This window comes from Olea europaea, chromosome 11, assembly GCF_002742605.1.
Source record: "Olea europaea var. sylvestris chromosome 11, O_europaea_v1, whole genome shotgun sequence".
NCBI classification, from domain to species: Eukaryota; Viridiplantae; Streptophyta; class Magnoliopsida; order Lamiales; family Oleaceae; genus Olea; species Olea europaea.
The window spans coordinates 2,042,266-2,064,831 of record NC_036247.1 but is presented as its reverse complement, the minus strand read 5'-3'; the positions used below and the strand labels follow the sequence as shown (position 1 = coordinate 2,064,831).

Sequence of the window (22,566 nt, the reverse complement as noted above, 5' to 3'; positions counted from 1 at the left end):
AGATATACCCCTATGCTTTATGTAATTCTTAAATTGTTCACAAAACTACATGCATTCTTGTATGTTTGCATCATCCATAGAGATATAGGCTGGTGGTGTGCAAGAATAGGTCTAATATATATCGAGAGAGTATATTGGATAGAATTAGGAACATTGAATTGGCAAATTTTCATCGAATCATTAATTTTATGAAATTAGGGTTTTTATAACTTCAATTGGGGATTTGTGATCCTAATGACTTTAATTTGATTCATTTTAATAAATTAGCTTTTAAACTTGCTTAATTTCATTTACTTGAGTGTTTAAGTCGTTTAATTAGAGAAATTTCGAAATTAGGGTTTCTAATTGAGAAATTAGAGTTTTCAATTGAAATTAGGCTTTTGAAATTAGGGTTTTTAGTTGAAATTGGGGCTTTTTGCATTTAGATCACATTTTCACTCAATTAGATTCGGTTAAGGCTAGATTAAATAGAATTTAACTACTCAATCTCTGAGGGACGATATTCGGACTTTTAAAAATCCACTTTATTACTTGTTACGAACCGTACACTTGCGGTAGTTTTAAATCAAAAGAATTATTTCGTGAACACATGACTTGTACACATTGAACGACTACACGTACTATGTTTTGCATACCACACTTTCTACTTACATTTTTCTTTATTGTCAAATGTAGTGTAGTGTAGTTTTCATCTGAATTATAGTGGGTCTCGCTATAGTTTGAATCAATGTGTCGATGAAATATAGTTAAAACTTTCATCCTTAAATTTTCAAATGGTTACAAGCATGAATAAATCGAAATAAACACAAAATGAGTAAAAACATCACTCATACATTTAAAATGACCAAATGCCTTATTGGGTCACGAGGTATCGATTTCACTTCGAAACTAGTAAAATAGTATTTGAAACATAATACATGTCTTGTACACATTGAACAACTGCACGTGCTATGTTTTGCATCCATATTTGTGACTTACGTTTTTCTTAATTGTCAAGTGTAGTGTAGCGTAGCGTAGTGTAGTATAGTGTCTAACCGATTATAGAGTGACTCGCTACAGTTTCAACCAATGTGTCGATGAAATGTAGTTAAAACTTTCATCCTTAAACTTTCGAATGGTTACGAGCATGAATAAACCAAAACGAACATGAAATGAGTAGAAACGTCACTCATACATTTAAAATAATCAGATGCCTTTTTGAGTCATGAGGTATCGATTTCACTTCGAAACTAGTAAAACAGTGTTTGAAATATCATACATGACTTGCACACATTGAACGACCGTAGGTGCTATGTGTTGCATACCACACTTGTTACTTACGTTTTTCTTTATTGCCAGATGTAGTGTAGTGCAGTTTAATCGGATTACAGATTGACTTGCTATAATTTGAATCAATGTGTCGACGATAATGTTGAAATGTAGTTGAAACTTTCATCCTTAAACTTTGAAGTGGTTATGAAAGTAAATAATTCAAAACAAAGACTTTTACAAGCTAAACTAACTAATTTATTGAGTATTTTAACTCATAATAGATATAATGAAATTGGAGTTCCCTGTCTTCATTCGCAGTAAAGTCTATTGTAATTTTCTTATGAAATAATATTATTGGTCACTATCATGTGAACTTTATATCGATACTCATGTCCAAATATAATGAAAACTTCTATTCGCTCATTGTTATGTGCATACGAGTGAAAATAAAGTGAAACGGATATAAAATTAGTTGAAATAACACCCAGTCATTTAAAACAGTAGCGTTTTAGATTGCGGATTCTCGATATCCAAATGTAGTAAACAGTTGCATTTATTCATTTTATAAGGATACGAGTGAACATAAAGTGAAATGAATACAAAAATAGTAGAAACGACACCTAATCTTTTCATTAATATCATGTCGTTTTAAGTCACGTGCCTTGATTTCACTTTAAAACGAGTCGGTAAGACTTGAAACATTTTAGACAACTTATACAACTTAAATGAGCCAACTTGTTGAATATCTTATCTCATGATTAGAATATAATGAAATTTATTTACTTTCGTTCATAGTTAAATCTAATACAGTTTACTCATGGAACAATAGCGTTGGTCATTATCGCGTGAACTTTATGTCAATATTCAGGACAAATATAATGAAAGCTTCCATTCGTTTATTTTCATGTACATACAAGTGAAAATAAAGTGAAGCGGATACGAAATTAGTAGAAATGACACCCAATCATTTAAAACGACATCATGACATTTTGGATTATAGGGTCTCGATTTCACTCCAAAACGAATCGATCATGTCTTGGAACATCATATAAGACTTATGCAATTTAAACGAGCTATTTTGTGGAGTATTTTATCTCCTAATTGGAATTTAAATTATTTAGCCTTTTAAATATATCATGTTATTTTGGATGACGAGGCCTTAATTTCACTACAAAACGAGTCGATTAGACTTGAAACATCTTAAAAGACTTGTATAAGTTAAACAAGGCAATTTATTGAATATCTTATCTCATAATTAGAATATAATCAAAATTAACTTACTTACTTTCGTTCGTAGTTATATCTAATTCACTTTATTCACGGACACAATAGTATTGATCATTATCCTGTGAACTTTGTATCGTTACTCATGTCCAAATGTAATGAAAACTTCCACTCATTCATTGTCGTGTGCGTACGAGTGAAAATAAATTGAGGCAGATACGAAATTAATTGAAACGACACACAATCATTTAAAACAGCAATATGACATTTTGGATTATGGGATCTCAACTTCACTATAAATTAGTGAAAATTTGTTTACTTTAACTAAAACGTCATCAAGTGGTTTATAATGACAGCATGTCGTTTTGGATCACAGACACTCAATAGCATTCGAAATATAGTTAAAACTTGTTTTAATTAATTTTTATGTGGATATGAAGAAATATAAAGTGATACAAACATTTAGTTAAAACAGCATTTAATCGTTTAAAAATCAGTATGCCATTTTTCTCGTTGGTTTAAATTGTGTACGAAAAGTTAGAATAAAAATGGACATTTAAGTTTGGGGAATTTGGTAAATTTTTATTTCAGAATGGATATTTTAGATATTTCAAATGAAGGGTGTTTAAGACTTTTAACACATTATAAAGTAGACTAAAGGCTAATTAACCAAAAAGTATTGACATAGCCTATTTTACCAATTATTATTGTTGACTAGGCTTTCTAAACAAATCCCCCGATAATAATTCCTAGGATTTTATAGGGAAAGAAAGATAAATGAATATTTGGTTAAAAACTCAAAAAATACCAGTGAAACCAGTACGTATTGACCTTGGAGACGGCATTTATTTGGCAAGCTTTTATGCTTATCTCTGAATAGCTGATTGGTCGAACTGAAGAATATGTTCTTTATTATAATCAAATTCATGTAAGGGAATAAGAAATTTTGAGAATCATGGGCATCAAATTTTTTTTAGTAGAAGTTATATTTAGTAATTTAATTGTTAAAGAGCAAACAACTAACTTCACATTTTTCTCAAAAAATCTTGTTCAAATCCGGATACTGGGATCTCATTATAACGATGACACAACACATACTAGCATGTGTGAGCTTTAGACTTATCGAGGATAAGATTGTTGCTTCAAAAAATAGTGATTTTCATAGGTTTCTTGTGTTGAAAAGATCGTTCGATTAGCAATGCCAAATGGATTACTGAAGACGCATTTCCTCAGCTAGATGCCAATTTTCTGAATGCCTATCTGGAGTCTAATTCGCCGTATTCAAGTTATTTTCTATTGAAGAGAAATGGTGCAACCCTAGAAGTCTTATTTAATTAGGGTTTTACTTTTATTTCCAAATCATGTAATTTAAATTTATTTCGTTATTAATTTTGTTACCTTTTAACCCTAGTTTAGCCCTGTACAAAGAAGGTTAGTTCTTGCATTATTAACACGCACTTCAACATTAAATAAAATTACTAGAATTTCCCCCTCAATTCTCTTTCTTCCCCTCTTTCATGAAGTACAGAAATCCAAGCTCGATTTCCGGAATAGAAAATTTGAAAACAAGATATAATGGACAACTTGTTTTAGAGAATGTTCATAAAAATCTGCATGCAGATACTTCACAACATGGTGCAATACATATTAGTTTACACAGAAGTTTCCCGACTATCGACATTTCTATCTATGAAGCTATGATAAAGCATGTATGCTACCAAAATGTCTGTAAAATTTCTAGTTTCTATGGGGCACCATGTGATGAAACAAATGTACAAAGGTTAACACTGAAACATACATCAGCAATATACGAGTTTGAAACAGGCCACAATAGTTTATCCGAAGGGTGATGAAAAACTTTCAGAATCTCGATCCTCTGAAGTATTAAGACGTTTATCTATATTTCCAGTTTTGTCCATAGAGAGAGCCCTCAAACTAAACAGCTTGCCCCGTTTGTTGAGCTATTGTGCTTGGTGGATCACGAGAATTCAACTCATCAGCATTCCTGCAAAGAAAGTGTAACATTAGCAATAAGTACAGAATTAAGTGTGTCCAAAAACACAATGTCGCCACGTATCTAACAATTGTAATTGCTCGAAGAATAATCTTTGCATAATGTTACACCCAAAATTCCTCAACGGTCTACTTACATAAAATTCAAGAATGCTATTTTCCTTCATAATGTATGACCAGGTGAAGAGGGTTATGCTCGAATTATAAGGATGGTAGTAGCACATTTATGCTCTCTTTTTTTTATAGGTAATCAGAGAATTTTATTCCTTAAAAGAGAGTACACGGGAGATATATAATCACTTAAGGCATGAAAGGAACAACATGAAATTAGGCAACCCTACAACGGGATTTTTAATTACTGCATTAAACCAAGTATACAAAGTCAAGTAAAATAATTCTCTTATCAGTTCTATTGTCTTTGTTTGATCTTCGAAATATCGATCGTTCCGTTCTCTCCATATGCACCATACAATGCATCCCGAAATAAGATTCCAGATAAATTTGCTATCCTTATCGCGAAGTTTTCTCCTCCATGCCTGCACCACGTCTTCTATACGCCTAGGTAGCACCCAATCCATTGATTGAGAAGCCAGAATACTGTTCCAAAGCCAACGTACACCATCACAATGAATGAATAAGTGATCAATTGTCTCTCCGTCCTTCTTGCACATATAGCACCACTCGATTACATAAAATCCTTTTCGTCAAAGATTATCCACCGTTGACACATGCCCCCTCATAACTGTCCACAATAAAAATGCTACCCGTGGAGGCAATTTGCTTTGCCACACCATCTTCCAAGGTAATAAACTTTCCACAAATCCCAAAAGAGATTGAAAGTATGAGCTGACAGAGAAAATACCATCTCGAGCCAACCTCCACCTGCTTCAATCACCTTCTCCTACCCGAATTTGTATCTCATGCAGAGCGGTCAAAAACAACGAATAATCTTCCAATTCCCAATCCTGTAAATTCCTCCCAAAAGTAATATTCCAACTATAGCCTCCATTTTGAGTGTCTAATACATCACCCACCATAGCAGCAAGCTCTAACGCAATGCGATACAATGAAGGAAATCCCTCCTTTAACGGTTGATCACCACACCAACTATCATCCCAAAATCTAATATCATTGCCATTTCCCACCACAAAATTTAGTTTGTCCCTAAAATCACTCCATCCCCGTCAGATATACCTCCACAAACTCACCCCATAGGGGCCACGACCCTCAACCGTACACCAACCCCCCTCCATCACACCATACTTTTCCCCATTAACCAAATGCATTTTCCTCTCCTCCCCTAGCCATGCCCACAAGAATTCTCTTTGAAATCTCTCTAATCTATTTGCCACTGCAACCGAAATAGGAAACAATGACAAAAAGTAAGTGGGGAGATTTGAGAGAGTGGATTTAATAAGAGTAAGTCGGCCTCCCTTAGAAAGATACATACGCTTCCACCCTGCTAATCTCCTCTCCATTCTTTCCATAATATCATTCCAGATATGTGTACTTTTAAACCGTGCCCCTAGCGAGAGGCCTAAATATGACATGGGCAATTGTGCAATCCTACATCCTAATATGCCAGCCAACTCCTCCACGTTAATGACCTCCCCAGCTGGAATAACCTCAGATTTCCCCAAATTGATTTTTAATCCAGACACCGCTTCAAAACATAGGAGCAAACGACGCAGGTTCCTGAATTGTTCATCATCCGCATCACATAAGATCGACGTGTCATCTACAAATAGCAAATGAGACACCTGCAATTGGCCAACCCTAAAGCCCCTTACCAAACCCTCTCCCACAGCTCTTTCAAACATCCTACTGAAAGCCTCCATCACAATAACAAAAAGCAATGGGGATGGTGGGTCTCCTTGCCGCAATCCTCTACTACTCCGAAAATAACCCTCCGGCGTTTCGTTGACCATAACTGAGAACGAAACAGTAGAAATACAGAACTGAATCCATTTACACCACTTATCCCCGAAGCCGCACCTCCTAAGCATATACAGAAGGAACCCCCAGTTCACATGATCATATGCCTTCTGAATATCGAGCTTACATAGCATCCTGGGAATTCCCAACCGCAATCTTGAATCAATGCATTCATTCGCTATAAGCACAGAGTCCAAGATCTAACGACCTTCTACGAAAGCATTCTGAAACTTGGACACTACTTTTCAGAGCACCTCCTTTAATCTGTTCGTCAGGACTTTTGCAATAATCTTATACACCCCACAGATTAGACTAATAGGAAGAAAGCCCTTAATGTCGGTCGCTCCCGGCTTCTTAGGGATCAGCACCATAAATGTAGCATTACAACTTTTTTGGAACCTGCCACGTTCAAAAAAATATGCAAACACATCCAAAATTTCCGATCACACCACAAGCCTTGTAAAATGAGAACAAGAAACCGTCCGATCCAGGGGCCTTATCCTCATTCATGCTAAACACTACCTCCTTGATTTCATCCTCCTCAAAAGGTCGCTCTAACCACCCGACATCATCCTCCGTGATAGTAGAAAAATCCAATCCTTCCAACACTGGCCTCCACTCAAACTGTTCCTGATATAGATTCTAATAGAAATTCACCAATTGGCTTCCAATTTCGAGTGGTTCTTCATAAGTTATCCCATCCACTTCCAACACTGTGATGGAGTTGTTCCGCCCATTAGAATTAGCGATCCTGTGAAAAAACTTAGTACATTTATCTCCTTCTTTCAACCAGTTGACCCTAGATTTCTGACGCCATGCAATCTCCTCCATCTCCACCAACCTCTCCAATTCTTCCCTTAATGCTCTATGTTTCTCCTTCTCCTCCCCAGCCAATCTTCGACTCTCCTCTCTCCTATCCAACTCATCAATCTCTGAAAGACACTGAATTTTACGACAGTTCACATTGCCCACAACCTCCTCATTCCATTTCTTTAAGTCTCTTTTCAAAGACTTTATCTTTTCCAACACAAAACTAGGAGACCCCCTGACATCGTAAGATGTCCACCAAGTCTGTACTTGCTCCCTAAAACCTTCAACTTTCAACCACATTTTCTCGAACCTAAAAGGCCTTCGTCCTCCACCCGTCCTGTTCCCAATTAACATAATGAGGAAATGATCAGAGTACACCCTCCCCAATCTTCTCTGAATGACATCTGAATACTTAGCCTCCCACTCTCCGCATATCAAGAATCTGTCTATTCGAGAAAGAACAGGTTGATCCCGATTAGATGACCAGGTAAAATCTCCTCCAATCATAGGCAAATCCACCAACATATTCTCCCTTATAAAGTCTGAAAACTCCTCCATAGCCCCCGTGAGTCTCCCACCGTTCGACCTCTCAATAGGAAATCGAACCACATTAAAGTCACCTCCTATACACGTTGGTAGATTCCACCAAGCCATCATTCCAGTCAGTTCATCCCACAAGCCCCTTCTACTGTCATCAGTATTAGGCCCATAAACACCTATGAACATCCACAGAAATCCATCCCCAATGTTTCTGAACGACATCGAAATTGAGAACAATCCAACACTCACCTCCTCCATCTCAAGCACTCTGGTGTCCCACATGACTAATATGCCTCCAGAAACCCCTGATGATCCCATAAACTGATACCCTACGTGCTGTCCCCCCCATAAGCTACTGACCACCGCTCTCGAGATGACCTCCATCTGGGTTTCTTGTAAGCATACAAGATCCGCTCCCCAGCCCCTTAGCAGATGTCGAACACCCATCCTTTTTCCCACTTCATTAAGCCCTCTTACATTCCAGCTAATGATTCGTGGTATCATTTTAACAGTCCAGCATCCCTCCCCAGTACTCCATTCTTGGACTCACCACTTTTGCCATCATAATTCACTGACCATTCAAGCCTCTTAAGTTCACGATCGCCCTTTCTTGTTAATTTACCTTCTTGTTTACTCATCTCCTGTCCCCTATTGGCCTCCAAATCCTCAAACAATTGTAGTAATCTATTTTCGTATCCTTCACAAGACACGCCCATTAACTTACTGAAATCCTGAATTTTCTCTAGAACCCAATTCGAAGGCGGGTGTCCAGCTTCAAATCCAATCAATTCCCCTGTTTCCTCCATCTGTATAACATCACTTTCAACTGCTATATGTATTAAGTCCTTAAATCAAACAAATGTTAGGTGGTTCATCGTTTGTACAACAATCTTAAGGAAGGATCAACTCCAATTAGATATTTTACTGACAACAACAAATGAAATCAAGAGTAAATTGAACAGTAATGCAAAAGATAATATATCAAATACCACAAGAAATTTTACTTTAATTTTGACATCAGAGTTCTGGCTTCAATGGTGGCAACACTTGCAGCAAAAACAGCCAGCTTCTTCACCTGTTGCAGATATACTTTTAATCAATATAAACTCAATAGAACACCAAAAATGACTGCCACAGAAAAAAAAATTGCTACTGTGCAATTCAAGTATTTTATTTTTATTTTTATTTTTTCATGTTTGCAGTGGGAGATTCACAGGGATAATGTTGCTGAAAGATAAAATTTTAGTGGTAAAGTAGTAAATACCTCTAAAATATCTTGCTTAGATCTATGATTTTGAGGAAGCAAACGAAACTCCTTTGTCAATTTGATACACTCTTGAACGTTGTCAGGGGATACAAAGTCCACAGCGACTTTCGTACAGGACTGGAAAAGAACATGGTAACTTTATATTAACTACTACATTAATAAGAGAAGAGAAGGTGCTTAGCCAATTATTGTACCAAAAAGTGTAAAAAGAAGCATATTTTACGAGAGGTTTACCTGTCTGTTCCGCACTTGATGTGGGCACCCAGCGGGAATGAACACAGCCTCACCAAGGTGTTGCTCAAACGTCCAAGGTTCAACATCTAATCAGAAGGAATTAAAATATTCTGGTTAGTTTCCCCACGTAGTTTCATATGAAATACGATTAAGCAAAGAAATAAATCTTACCAAACTCCTCCTTCAACTGTTTCTTGTGCTTCTCATTTATATAAAAAGTCTGGTCATGAATAGGATGAACAACCTAAAGCAAAAGCAACATACTAAGACAAAATTATATCTTCATAGTACAATGGAAATTTGACAACCATCAAGTACTCACTGAATACGAAGGAGACATTGTATAATAGCGAAATTCTTTCCAGTGCTTTTGCAAGTATTCAATTAATTTGGGCACATCCTGCCTACGAAAAATGTCCCAAACAGCCCCTGCATGTACAGTCTTGTGACAGTCTTTGCCACTTTGAAGAGAATCTTCAGGCACGGACAAGTTTTCACCTTTATCTGAATACGAAAACCCGGGTGGAATGTCGGTCTCAAGACAAGCATTTCCAAGTGACATGCTGGATTCTTTTTGTTCTTTTTCATCAATTTTGTTTTCCACTGGACAATATTCGCTATCATTTATGTTCCCAGCATCAGTTCCCTTCACATTTTGACCTTTCTGAAACTGGTCGGGTGAATTTGTTTCACATGCAGTTCGAAGTTCATGTATAGCTTGAAGTTCATCTGATTCCTCAACCTCTGATTCCCTTCTCATTTTAGAATTTTTTTTTCTTTTCAGTGAGCCAGGTTTCGTCTTTGTTGTATGCGTCAATATGTTAACCTGAAACTACGTGCTCGTTAAAACATCTTTTCTGAGAAAACTATAAGTGCTAGTTTGGTGAGTACTATAGATAGTACTAAAAAATTAAAAAGTCCTTTAAACCTTATATCTTTATGCTCTTCGATCTTGTGTAGTATTGCGTGCCAAATATACTCTAAATGGCATACCCAACATGTGATATAAAGATCAAATTAACAAAAAATTGATAACTACATCCAAAATCGGACTGCATCGACAAATAGAAAAAGGGCCAAAATGGAGTGAATAAGAAAAATAATACTACTCTAAGCTTTAGAGATACAGGATTACGAATCTGTAAAGACGAGCTAAAGTCCTTAATAAGGCTAGTCAATTTAAATTATTCTTTTATCAGATCGTCTGGGTATCATTTATTTAGAAAGAAAAATGCGATAAGCATATGCAGAAAAGGAAAATATAATGCACCACCATAAGTGTACAATCAAAAGCAGTAATGGCATGTTTGGTTAGTTGGATTAAGCACTACAATTATGATTTTATATTAAATTATAGCAATATCAGGTATAAAATTTGCCTAAAAGTGACCACCCCCTATCACTTGAAATAACAGTCATTATTTTTGTGGAAAAATTCAAACCTACGAGTCTAATAAATGTGACATAAAATTAACAGCAGCAATGCTAGTACAAGCTTACCGCATCAGAAATGTCACAATGCAAGTTGGTAACCGAATTGCCTATGCCGAGTTCTTGTGAGGATCCATAGGCGATATAAGTTTTAGGTCCCAAGTCAGGTTTTAAGGCACCCTCAGGAAGCTTGGTAGCAAGATTCAAAATACCAGATTTCGGATGGGTATAATCACTAAATGGAAGCATGGCCAAGAATTCACTACCATGCCTTGGTAAACATTCGTCAAATAAACTTGTAGGTGGCCAGTCCTTCAACTTCAGTATTTGAGGCCAACCATTTAGATGCTTACGGCCCTCTAAGTAGCCCCTAAAAAACTGGTGAATATTAATCTCAACCTGTAACAAGGAAGATATATTAATACAAAAAATTATAGTTTCTCATCTAGAGAATTAAACTGCTTGTATCTAATGGTAATTGCCAAAAAGCATTCAATTTATTCTCAAGAACAATAACAACAATCTAGCCTCATTCCCAATAATCATGGGATCACCTACGAGATTATTATTATTATTATTTATTCGGCAAACCACCTAAGAGATTTACATATTCTACTGCAATTCAATTGATTCTCAAGTCCATAAAAAATTAATAGATTTAACGAGTATCTTTCATGTGTAGAACTTGGTTACAACTTGGTTATTCAACAGATGAACTGTACTTAGGAAATTGAGGATAGGTATCAAAAGAGAACTTTTATACCTGTTCTCTTAAAATTAAAAAGGGAAAACCTCGATCAGCCAAGTCCATGGTTTTCTACCTTAAATTCCAAATGTTGCAAATACATCATTAACGATAATGCTGTGAGATTCACCTTATAAATGATCACAAGAATGCATTCAAGGAACAGTGGTGGCAACTGGATAAAAGTCATGTGCACCAGAACACAAACAGAGGAAAATGCATGAAACAAATAAACTACATATAAACCCAACATGTACCTCACACCAATCCATGCAGTCAATAGCCTTCACAGAGTAATTCTCTGCTTTTAATTTTTTGCTCGCATGTCTGAAGGCCCTCCACATCACCATTGGCTCCCAACTAAGACCCGATGCCTTTGCCAGTGTATTTCTAACGATGACAGGTTCACCTCTCCTCCAGTGCATTTGAAAATGTTCAAACTCAGAATCTCCTGGATCAATAGCATTAGGACAGTACAGAAAGTTATCCTGACTGTTTTCTCTCTGTGCTGCTTGTCTTACTTCCATACGAGTAATACCGTCTTGAGCAGAGTGATTAACAAGGCACAAAAAACATTTTTGAGAAAATTCTATATCTGTTGACTGTATACCGGATGTAAGGTCCTCTGTACACCTAATTAATTCATCCACCCAATTAGCATCAAAAATCCGTTTGAGCACTAGATCCTTGGAACCACAACCACCGTGCTCTTTGGGAGGACACGGTATGCTGCCATTAATCTTTGCTTCCCATTTAGGGAAGTCAAAAGACATGTCATGTACACTGCCATTGACATGAAGAGTTCTTGCCTCAATACTTCCAGGCTGAATACCTTTTCTGAGTTCAGAACAACAATCAAGGCAGATTTCATAAGAACAATCAGGGTTTGGGCAGCTTCTGTGGAAATTGACAATGGACGTCTTGCAATTGTCACTGTTGAATAAGAAATCTTGCAAAGTTAAGATTTGTGATATCATGAACTACAGTCAAAAGGCAGAAATGGTGTCTAAGATCTGAGGATTAAGCCAAATATGGAAAAAGAACGATACTCGAGAAAGAAATCATAATTTGAAACCACCATATGTACAGGGTGCAACAAGAGTCTTAAGAAGTAGAATGTAAATTCAATAATCAATTCAAAGAACGTCTTGAAACACCACAGATCAAGTAATCCAGCCCTTTTGAGAAGTCTTAATAAGGAAAAGAATAAAGGTTTATAACACTTGAATATTGACATGTACATATAGTTTAGTCCAACAGCTTAATGCGGTAATTTCCACTTTTTGAAACAAACACCATAATTATAGGGAAAAAACACTTGAAATTACAGATGGCTGTGCTGAAAAGCTTCAAAAGAATTAGTCAAATCCCAACAACAGAAAATCCATAGTGATTTATGCTCAATCATATCCTCAATCTGAGAGTTAAGAGAAGAAATAATTAAGTCATAGCTGGTGAACATACCAGTATACCCGATCATCTTCCTCAAATACAGCAACCACTATATCATCCTCAGTCAATTGAACACCTTAAAATAATATTAAGTACAAAGGCAATGTCAAACATTCTGAACGATACATATCAATAAGTAGAAAGACAAATTCCACATTGGTATAGCTACCACGTATGCAGGCTTCAATGTCCAGCTCAGACCTCTGCTCTTGTTGTATATGCCTCAGGACAGGTAGAATTTTAACTAGCAAATATAGGGACCTTTCCAGTCTGATACTCTCATTGGTTTCTTCCCGGCAACCCTAAAACAACCAAACTACATCAAATACAAAAACACCACAATGGATGCATGATGAATAAGGTGGTAAAATAATTATAGCATAAGCAAGATCATGATACCTTTTCGAGTAAAACTGCCTGAAGGCAAATTTTGCAATTGCAATTCCCACAGCAAAACGGGCATGATTTAAAAATTTCCTCTTTTGTCCTCTCAGGATACCTAGTTCATTATACAAATTTCAAAAATATTGACCAGATATTTTACCAACAAACTCATAAATATGATTACATCAACCACGTAGATCAGCAAATGTACACTAAATGAAACTTCCTAAAGAACATTGAAACGAGTAATAGGTGAAAGTTTCTTCTATTTCCAAACTCAAAATCTATGAAGTCAGTGATTATTCAAGAAAATATACACTTCTAATTTTGTCAGTGAAAGGAATCAGTAACTCCCTTTACCACTTTGCAATGCACTCATAACAGTAACGTTTCTTCTTGCATTTTGAACAGATGACAACACCAACGTTATCACTCTTCAAGCATTGGTGACACATTGATCCCCTGTGCTCCTTCTGTTTGGTGGCATCCTGGAAGAAAAATAATAATTCACGTACATTCAACTTAGATCTTGAAAAGATACTTGAAGGCACCATCAGATAGAACATCTCGAAAACAATATTTATACTGAGAAGCAAAAACTTTCCTCCTTTATATAAAAATAGGATTAATGCAGAAACTTCAATTTGACAACACCAGCTACCACCTCAGCGGCCCATATGACATGAAACTTGTAGTGCACAAATTGGTACTAGTCTAACAATCTTCATTATATGGAAAACTTAAAAAAATTATAAACAACCAAATACGCTGAACACAGGTAAAGAAATAAACACTGAGAATCCGATATGCAAGGCAAAATTGTTGTTTTGACGTATCCAAATGGTACGGTGCCATCAACTTATTGGCACAAAGGAAGATCACTTTGACCTCATGCATTTACTAGCAAAAGTCGCCCAAATTTACATCATTTTGGATTGTTCTAATACTTTTTACTAAACCAACCAATAACCCACACACATTTTATAAAAGTTAAAAGTTGACTTCCACAAGAGTCGATGACTATTTTCTTCTAAATGGGGTCTTTCCATTAAAGTATAAACCTCATCCTTGAAAAAGTGTCTTATCTGAATGGATCAATGAGTATTGAGTTTGTAGATATTCGTGAGATCCTCTGCAATAATTGCCAAAAGTAGATGGTGGGCCATTCGCAAGATTGTCTGTTGTGTAGTTTATTGTCCCAATTAGGTGACAGTTAGCTACCATTTTCCTGTCTGAATTTGGTAACTCGAATGACAATAGAGTAATGTTATTTATTCTAAACTGTCGAACTCTATATATCTTTAGCCTTTCGTTATTGATGTTAACTAATATGCATAAAAAGTAAACTATGGCAGTGTAAAAAGACAAGAAGCTCACCGACATTCCCACAATTGATGGATTGTTCGTTTGCTCCCCAATGCATGCAAATTCATTATCTTCTGCAACCCAAGTCCTTTGAGGTTTCTCCTTCTCCTGAGAATTCTCAAAACTGAAAAGATTAAACCGTTCAGAAGACATCTGAACTTCACTAGAACCAATTGGCTGCAGAATTTTCTTTAACCCCTTGGGCTTGCTATCCCCTTCCTTCCCAGAAGGCATCTTATTTTTCGAACCCTTGGGTCGCCCTCGTTTACCCTTCTGATTAACTCCATCAGAAAGCTCATTACTAAGACCACTACCATGACCATCAATTTTCTTAATAATCCCATCACCCTCATTTTCACCAGCAAAATTTTTACCTAAGACTCCATCAACATCACCGGACAATGCATGTGTTTCTCCATCAACAATGCAACCTTTCATTTTCTGGTTTTGCTCAATCATAGGTAGAAGTTTCTTTATGTTCTTGGAACCCTTTGGCCTCCCGCTGCCTCCTTTCTTCTTCACAATCCCATCTCCAAGGGGCTCTCCACCTTTATCAACTCGAACCAGCATCTCCTTATCATCAGTCATGACAACCTTTTGCTTGTTCTTTGACCCCTTCGGCCGCCCCTTCTTTGCAACCGTATGGTCACCTTTAACAACTTGACTGCTATCCTCCATAGGAATTCCCCTATCCTCATAGATGCCAAGATCTCTAAGGGCTTCCTCATTCTGAACAATCCCTGCTGACTGTGGTGACCCAGCTGTACCTAAGACCTCCCTTTTTCTAGTGACACTAACCATTGTCATTTCATCCTCACTGCCTTCATCATTCTTAACATCATTGGCCACCTGCATTGCCTCGATTTCATTTCCAACTTCAATTTTCTTTTCCTCTTCAGAACTCTCTTGCCTCTCTCTTTTTGCAATCCTAACAGTATCATCATTTTCTTCATGACTTCTCTTCTTCTCCTTATTCTTGGATCCCTTCGGCCTTCCTTTCTTCTTTGCCCCAAGAGCAGCACCATCTTCATCCCTATTTCCCTCAACAACCACGCTTAATTGCCCTTGACTTTCTCTGCCTTCAATTATCTGATTTTCCAGGCCTGCCGCCACCTCCGTGTCACCACCCACATCCCTATTTACAGTAACAGCGTTAGAATTTCCTCCACTGCCTATTTCTTGATTTTCCTTCAGCTGGATTTTCTTCATTTTCCTCCTCTCATACAAACGTCTGTATTCAATTTCGTGCCTCTGGCAGAGAGTTTTACCAGTAATAGCTTCTGATTTGCACCTCCAGTTTCCTCTGGACCCAGTCCTACGGCACTGCTTCCTCTTATCAACCCCTTCATCACCAGCACCACCATCGCTAGAGCCACCTGTACCACCAGCCGCCACTTCCATTATTGTCCAATTTTATTTTTATTTCCTCACAGCCACCAAAAAGCAACCAAAAAAACCCTCGTAAACCCTTCAGACCCAGATTTTGCTGGTGAATTGAATAATTCGCCACCTAGCTGCTCCAATAGGTAGGAGGAAAACAGAATGCAAGCTGATTAAGAAAGAATTCATCTCTCCACATTAACAAAAAAATTAAAGCTTTATCACTTACTACTCACTGTCAGCACATTCAGCAGAAATTTTAGTGATCTCTCCATAATTTCAAGAATCCCTACTGAAATACATTTTTCCCCTCTCTTTCCCGTTGGGATTTATACGCTGAAGACTTTTGTCAGCTTTTGAAACCGCATTTCTTGCTAACTTCAATACACACGCCTTTAGCTCGAACTGCAGGAGACTGGAAGAATGAGACGAGAGAGAAGAAGAGGGATACAATCGAGGCTTGTGTCTGTTTATGTGGGACCTACTGAGTTTAATATTATTTGTTAGGGGTCACGTGGTTTCAGCGTCGTTTGATGAAAAGTATTAACGTTAAAGTTTCAGAAGAATCTGAATTCAAGGGGTGTTAGAGAATTAGGTGATTTCTGACAAAAAAAAATTCAGATTTTGGTGGAGGCGGTCAATCCAGCTCCTTTTCTTGTTTTATCCAAGCAAATTTTTCTAAATTCATGTATAAGATTTTGTGATTGTTCGATAGTTTCTTGAAAAAAGTCGAGTCAAGATTTTAATTAAAAATATGAAAATTGGATTGCGAATAAAAGTTAGATCTATTTACATGTGTAGTGTAACGGTGTAACAAAATTTTTGAACTTATTTGAATAATTGGTTGATTTACGTGAGAAAACTGGATCAAGATTTCATTCTCTTGTAAATGCAGCCATTGATAAACATTTTACGATTTTTTGTCAACATCAAGAGTTTTTTTGATAGGGTCCCGACAATATTTTATGCTATTTTTAAATAATTTACAAAATATAATCTTTGTAGTTTTGTATTTCAACTGTTTCTAGAAAAAAAATGAATTGTCGTGTTAATTTAGAAGACAAATAATGATCATTTGTCGACTTTCGAGCAAAAGTTGGATCGAGACTTTATCTTTAAGCAACGGTAGCCGCCAAAGTGACAAAGATCATATTCGGTCCGTCCTAATAAATCTTCGTATAAAAGACAAATATTGATATAAAGTGTTCGTCTTTATTTCCTTATTATAAACAATAAAATTTAGATCAAATCATAAATCGAATCTTTTTGTGCTTAACAACTTAAAAATTTGATTTATAATATCAAATCAATCCATAAATATTATGCTAGTTCAAATTAATACATATAATTTATTGAAAAATAAATTATTATTTTATTTCAAAATGTCACAAGTACAGATAAATTTACTCAATGACTAATACTAAACTAACACTAATTTAATGTATAAGATTTTTGTATTTGTTTGATTATTTCTTTATAAAAGTTGAGTCGAGATTTTGGTTGACAATATGATGAGTTGTTATTTGTCATCTTATAGTGAAACTATCAAGATTTTATTTACAATCATCCCGACAAAAATGAGGTTTTTGTTGAAAATTTACGAATGTCGTGTAAAATTAGTGTAAGGGAAAGTTGAGTGGAGATATCAATTGAATTGATCAAAAGTTTTTATTTGTTGGATTTACGAGAGGGAGCTCGATCAAGATTTTATTTACTTTCATCGCGACAAAAATGAGTGTTTAGTAGTTTACAAGTGTCATATAATGTGCTTGTAATGGAATCTTTTGTTGAACAATCCATAGTTTTGTGTAAGAGTACATGAAATCAAACTAAAAAATATCATTTTGGTAATTACGTAAATAGTTAGTGTAGAAAAAACATTTTTTTTTTAAGCTGTGCCATACATGCTATTAATGTTTAAAAAAAAAATTTAATTGTGTAAATCTAATATCAAAATATTTATATTATTGATCTATCATTAATTCCGTCGATCAAAGACAAAGTCCACACAATCTGTCTATAGATTGTAGATATTAGATTTTACAGATCTTCTCTTGAAATTCTATTATAAATTGCATCTGTATATTTGAATTTAACTTTTGTTACATTTTATGTCCACTGACTGTGCAAGTCAATTTCAAACACTTATTTGGATTGTCTTATTCAGTCAAATTTACTATACAAAATTTCAGATTTTTCTTGGGAATAAGTATTTATGACATCCATCTCGAAATTAAAAGAATAGTGATTTTTCTTCAAACATATACAATCAAATTAAATATAAATTGAGTTTCTAATGAAGATTTGAGATTACTCATAACTAAGTGACATGTTAGTGATGACCATAGAAATGAAGCATAGAAATAATGGGGCAATATTCAGCTAGTATCTCGCTAAACGATCAATGCAATATTTAGAGATTTATCACTTGTTAAGAATAAATGATGGAGAAATACAATGCTAGAAGCACGTTAATGAATCACATGCTTTAACTGATCTTTTGTTATAATTGACATTCATTTATTAGTATAGGTCAATTTCAACACTTTATTGAAGTGTCAAAATCAATCAAAATATTTGTTAAAAAATGTAAACATAACAAATTATCTCAATATAGTCTTGTTTGAGGATTGTTGCTTTTTACTTGAATAATTCAATATTAAAATATTGTACAATAAAATGAGGAAACAATTGTAGAAATGATATGGAAAATATTATGCTAAAAAGGAATAATGTTATTTATAGTGAGGACTACCGATAATTGCTTTACATGGCATACATGTGATAGTTTGTTATTTGATGTATTAATATGATATATTTTTTTTACTATCTCATACATCAAATAACAAACTGTCACATGTATATAACATAAGACAACTACGATAGTTTGCACTATAAATAACATTACTCGTTAAAAAGTTTACCAAACTTTATTAATAGGCATGATTGATGACTACGACTAATTTTGTTGTAACTCAAAAAGTAAGTCAAGAGTAAAAACGATAAATGCTAAAATTAGAAATTAGTATTTGGAAGGTTCCTTGTTTTACTATACCTAACAACTATGAATTCATCAAAACAATGAAAATGATGTATATAATTAGGCTCATTTTATTTGTTGTTTGTTTTAGTTTTATAATTCATTAATATTTTGAAAACACTAAAATTGTCGTCAACATGGTCGGACTCTAAATCCAGTAACCCGAGTTCAAATCTCAGTGGAACCTTTGTTTTCCAATTTCCACCCTATTTCTTCATCTTTTCCCTCAACAAATATGGGTAAATGTAAATATTAAATAGCAAATAGAGAACATCAATGTAATTAATTTTCCAACTTTCTTCATAGGGTTTACAAACCCTATATTTTTATACAATAGTTATTTATATACTCTCAATTAATTGTAGCTTTGTTTGAATAACATAGAACATATGTACACTATTATAAATTTACAATTTAGTCCATTAAAATCTTTTTGTAGAACTGATCTACAAATAAAGAAAGCAAATGTTTCAATATGTTTATTTTTCAGATGTTGAAATATTCACTCACATAGATATTAGTGAAATATAAATAAGCGCATGACAATAATAATCTTTTACGTTTCAATGAACCAAACACGTCCACATACTACAAAGTGACATGAAATTCCATAAAACATATCAAAGAAGCAAAATTGACAAAGGGGGTCTGGAATTTGGGGTGCTAAACATCAGCAATGGAGGAAAGGCCTTAGAAATTCAGATATTGATCAAATTATCCTTGAGAAATCTTCAAAATTGAAGAGAAAATGCAATTTTAGGAATATAAATTACATATTTAGCACTGTATGTTGTATGACTGTATTATTTCTTATGCAAGAACTGTCGTAATATATATTCAATGTACTTTTGAATATGAATTTTCGATCCTCAAATCATTTTTCATGGTATGCTTTGTATAAATCATGTTGCTTGATATAATCAATAACGTCGTCCGCTGTCAAATATTTTGCTGATAATCCTCTCGAGAAGCAATCCCTGCATGGAAAAACCAACACAAGTTCATCGGATTGATCACCCACCTGACGTGAACCCTCCAGGATGTGGAGGACCATATCTCAACAACTACATTAATAAGTCAAACTGAAACATTTTTACCTCAATCCTGTTGAACTGATCCCATTTGGTACTACTTCATCTACAACTTTGATATTACTCTGCAAAGAATAGATCAATGCAGATATTGGAAGTCAATTCACATATGAGCCAAAATATGAACCAAGTGTTTTGAGATAATATGCATACCGTTTCATGATGAGCAGAACATATCCAATTTATTCAAACAACTTAATTTTTTTTCCTCAAAGATGAAAATATAGAGCTATGAGATCAAGCAACTAAAAATACAATTATTTAACTATTAAATCAGGTAAAATCAAGAAGGTACATGGGCAGCACTAGTTAATAAACATATAGTAGGAAAAACGGACGTGATACACTCTGTAGGAACATAGATAAAATCGAATACAAAAATTCAACACAGATTACCTTGTGCTCGTTCAGAATATCATCCTTAGAGATGATTTTCTCAACGTCTTGACCACCTCTGCGAATACAAACCAACCCATAATCTTTACATATAGTCTCAACCTAAAAATGATAAGAAGTGCATGATCAATGACAGTTAGCAGAATTGAATTCCTCTCACCAATCATCTTTACTTTTGATTAGAAAAATATGGACTTTCCGGAAGAAGCTTTTAAGTTCTGACAAACTTCCTCAGTAAATGTTATATTGGAGTATTTTTCTTAACTATTCATGTTATAGAAAGGCAATACTTCTGTCTTTTAAAGTGTACATTCATCTAAGTTGCATTTCCTGTTTTCTGTTGCTGAAAGGAAAACAGTGCAACAATCTAATTGAGCTTTTGTCATCAAATGTGGGTCAAGGAGTCTGCTGATGAGCAAGTTTGTCTGAGCTTAAAAATAAGTTAAAAGTAACTTTTTGTTTCTAAGTATGTTTGCATAAGTTACTTCTTCATTAATTTGAGTAGAAAAAGTTAGTCGACAACTCGTACCCTCTTGTCAAATAACTTACATCTTTCCAATTTTGATTAATAAAAAGACTACATAATATAAAACTTATTTGCACGTTTTTTAAGCCTACCAAACAGTTACATAAACTAAAAGGCTGGCAAAATATCCAATTCTCATATTCTTGCGGTCTATTAGGCATTTTAGTAACGTAATTGAAGTATGCTACTTGACTTACCTGCTCACGGATCCAGAAGCCTGGAATACTGAAAGATTCTAGTAGATCAGAACCACAAACAAGCATGACTTTAAGGAACCCTAAAAGAAGAACAGAGAGTCTTGAACTTGCCACTGAATCAATTAAAAACAGAAAAATAATTCATATAAATCATGTTAGTGTGTTAAACCAAAACTTGCTGGATACAAATTTCGTCTCACATTCTATGAATAAGCTAGTACAAAAGTAAGTCAAACTAGTAAACTAGTGTATACACACATTTGCCCGATTGCTTTAAAAGAGGCTTGACCCCCTGGTTCTCACCTGTCCTGTCCAAAACTATGGAACTCAACTGAAAAGTCGATTTGCTAGATCAGAGCGTGAACTTTGAGAATAGGGGTATACAAGTAAACCACCTGGAATCGATCCATGACCGCTAAACTAAAGGAGTCCATTCAATCGGGGTTGAGAATTTTTTAGGATTTCTTGTGCACCACCAAGGTATTGAGATAGACAAGAACAAAGCACGAGAAATTATTGAAGCTCTTCCGCCAAGTCAACTCGATAAAAGTGAGGCCCTACGACTAAAACTTCTATTGTTGGGTTTTTCCAAGTGGAAGAAGGTGAAGTTGGTAAGTTTTAGAATAGCCTCCATGGGAACTGATAAAGCAAGATAGAATATTACACATACTCATTAATAATTTGATATGAGTACGGCTGCAAATATGTTTGAGCCACTACCAATGCATTGAGATTACCTGATAATTAGCTAGAGTTGTAACAAGCCAAGTTAGAAAATACTTCTCTAATGTTTCAATTTTTTTGGCCCAGTTTGAACTAGGTTCATTTAGTTAAATTCTGAAATTTAACTAGCTGGTCAAGCTCACCTCAGATTCGTTATTAAAACTCGGCTCAAAGGGTAGACAAGCTGAGTAATTTTAGGGTCCTTTATAGTATTACTCTGCACTTAAACGTCTTAAAATTTACTTGACAAGGCCCCATTTTCTCCACCCCCACCCCACCAAGGAAAAATGGTAGACTTACCATTTGATACTATTCCACTCTCAATCAGTGAAGTCCTAACTCTGGACAAAACTGTTACCGTGTGTTGGAACTCGCTTTGATTTGCCTGTTGAGAGACAAATAGAAATGCAACAATAGTTTAAAAAACAGGGGCCAGAGCATTTAACTTATAAACAGCATTGAATTAGCAAGAGCACCTCACTAGGCAAATCCATATTTTTGAAATTAAGAAGTGTCATCAAACAAATCTGTAGAATTCAGAGCACACACGCAGAGAGAGAGG

The 22,566-nt window shown here is 35.3% G+C and overlaps 1 protein-coding gene and 1 pseudogene across 2 annotated transcripts; both read right to left on the bottom strand.

Moving 5' to 3' along the window:
- Positions 1-4,048: 4,048 nt before the first annotated feature.
- On the bottom strand, positions 4,049-16,484 carry LOC111402932 (lysine-specific demethylase JMJ25-like). Of its 2 annotated transcripts, XM_023031255.1 has the most exons (14): positions 16,261-16,484; positions 14,664-16,165; positions 13,647-13,774; positions 13,302-13,401; positions 13,072-13,204; positions 12,915-12,978; positions 11,708-12,383; positions 10,775-11,104; positions 9,597-10,100; positions 9,446-9,518; positions 9,275-9,360; positions 9,038-9,157; positions 8,778-8,848; positions 4,049-4,480 (listed from the first exon to the last, which is right to left on the bottom strand). In XM_023031255.1, exons 2-14 carry the CDS (start codon positions 16,050-16,052, stop codon positions 4,411-4,413), a joined length of 3,744 nt encoding a protein of 1,247 aa, XP_022887023.1. In that variant the 5' UTR covers positions 16,053-16,165; positions 16,261-16,484; the 3' UTR covers positions 4,049-4,410. The 2 variants fall into 2 exon arrangements, with proteins under 2 accessions (XP_022887023.1, XP_022887022.1); XM_023031254.1 differs by having other exon boundaries at positions 14,664-16,484.
- A 3,232-nt stretch (positions 16,485-19,716) lies between these two features.
- Positions 19,717-22,566, bottom strand: part of LOC111402931 — a 5,382-nt pseudogene continuing 2,532 nt past the window's right edge.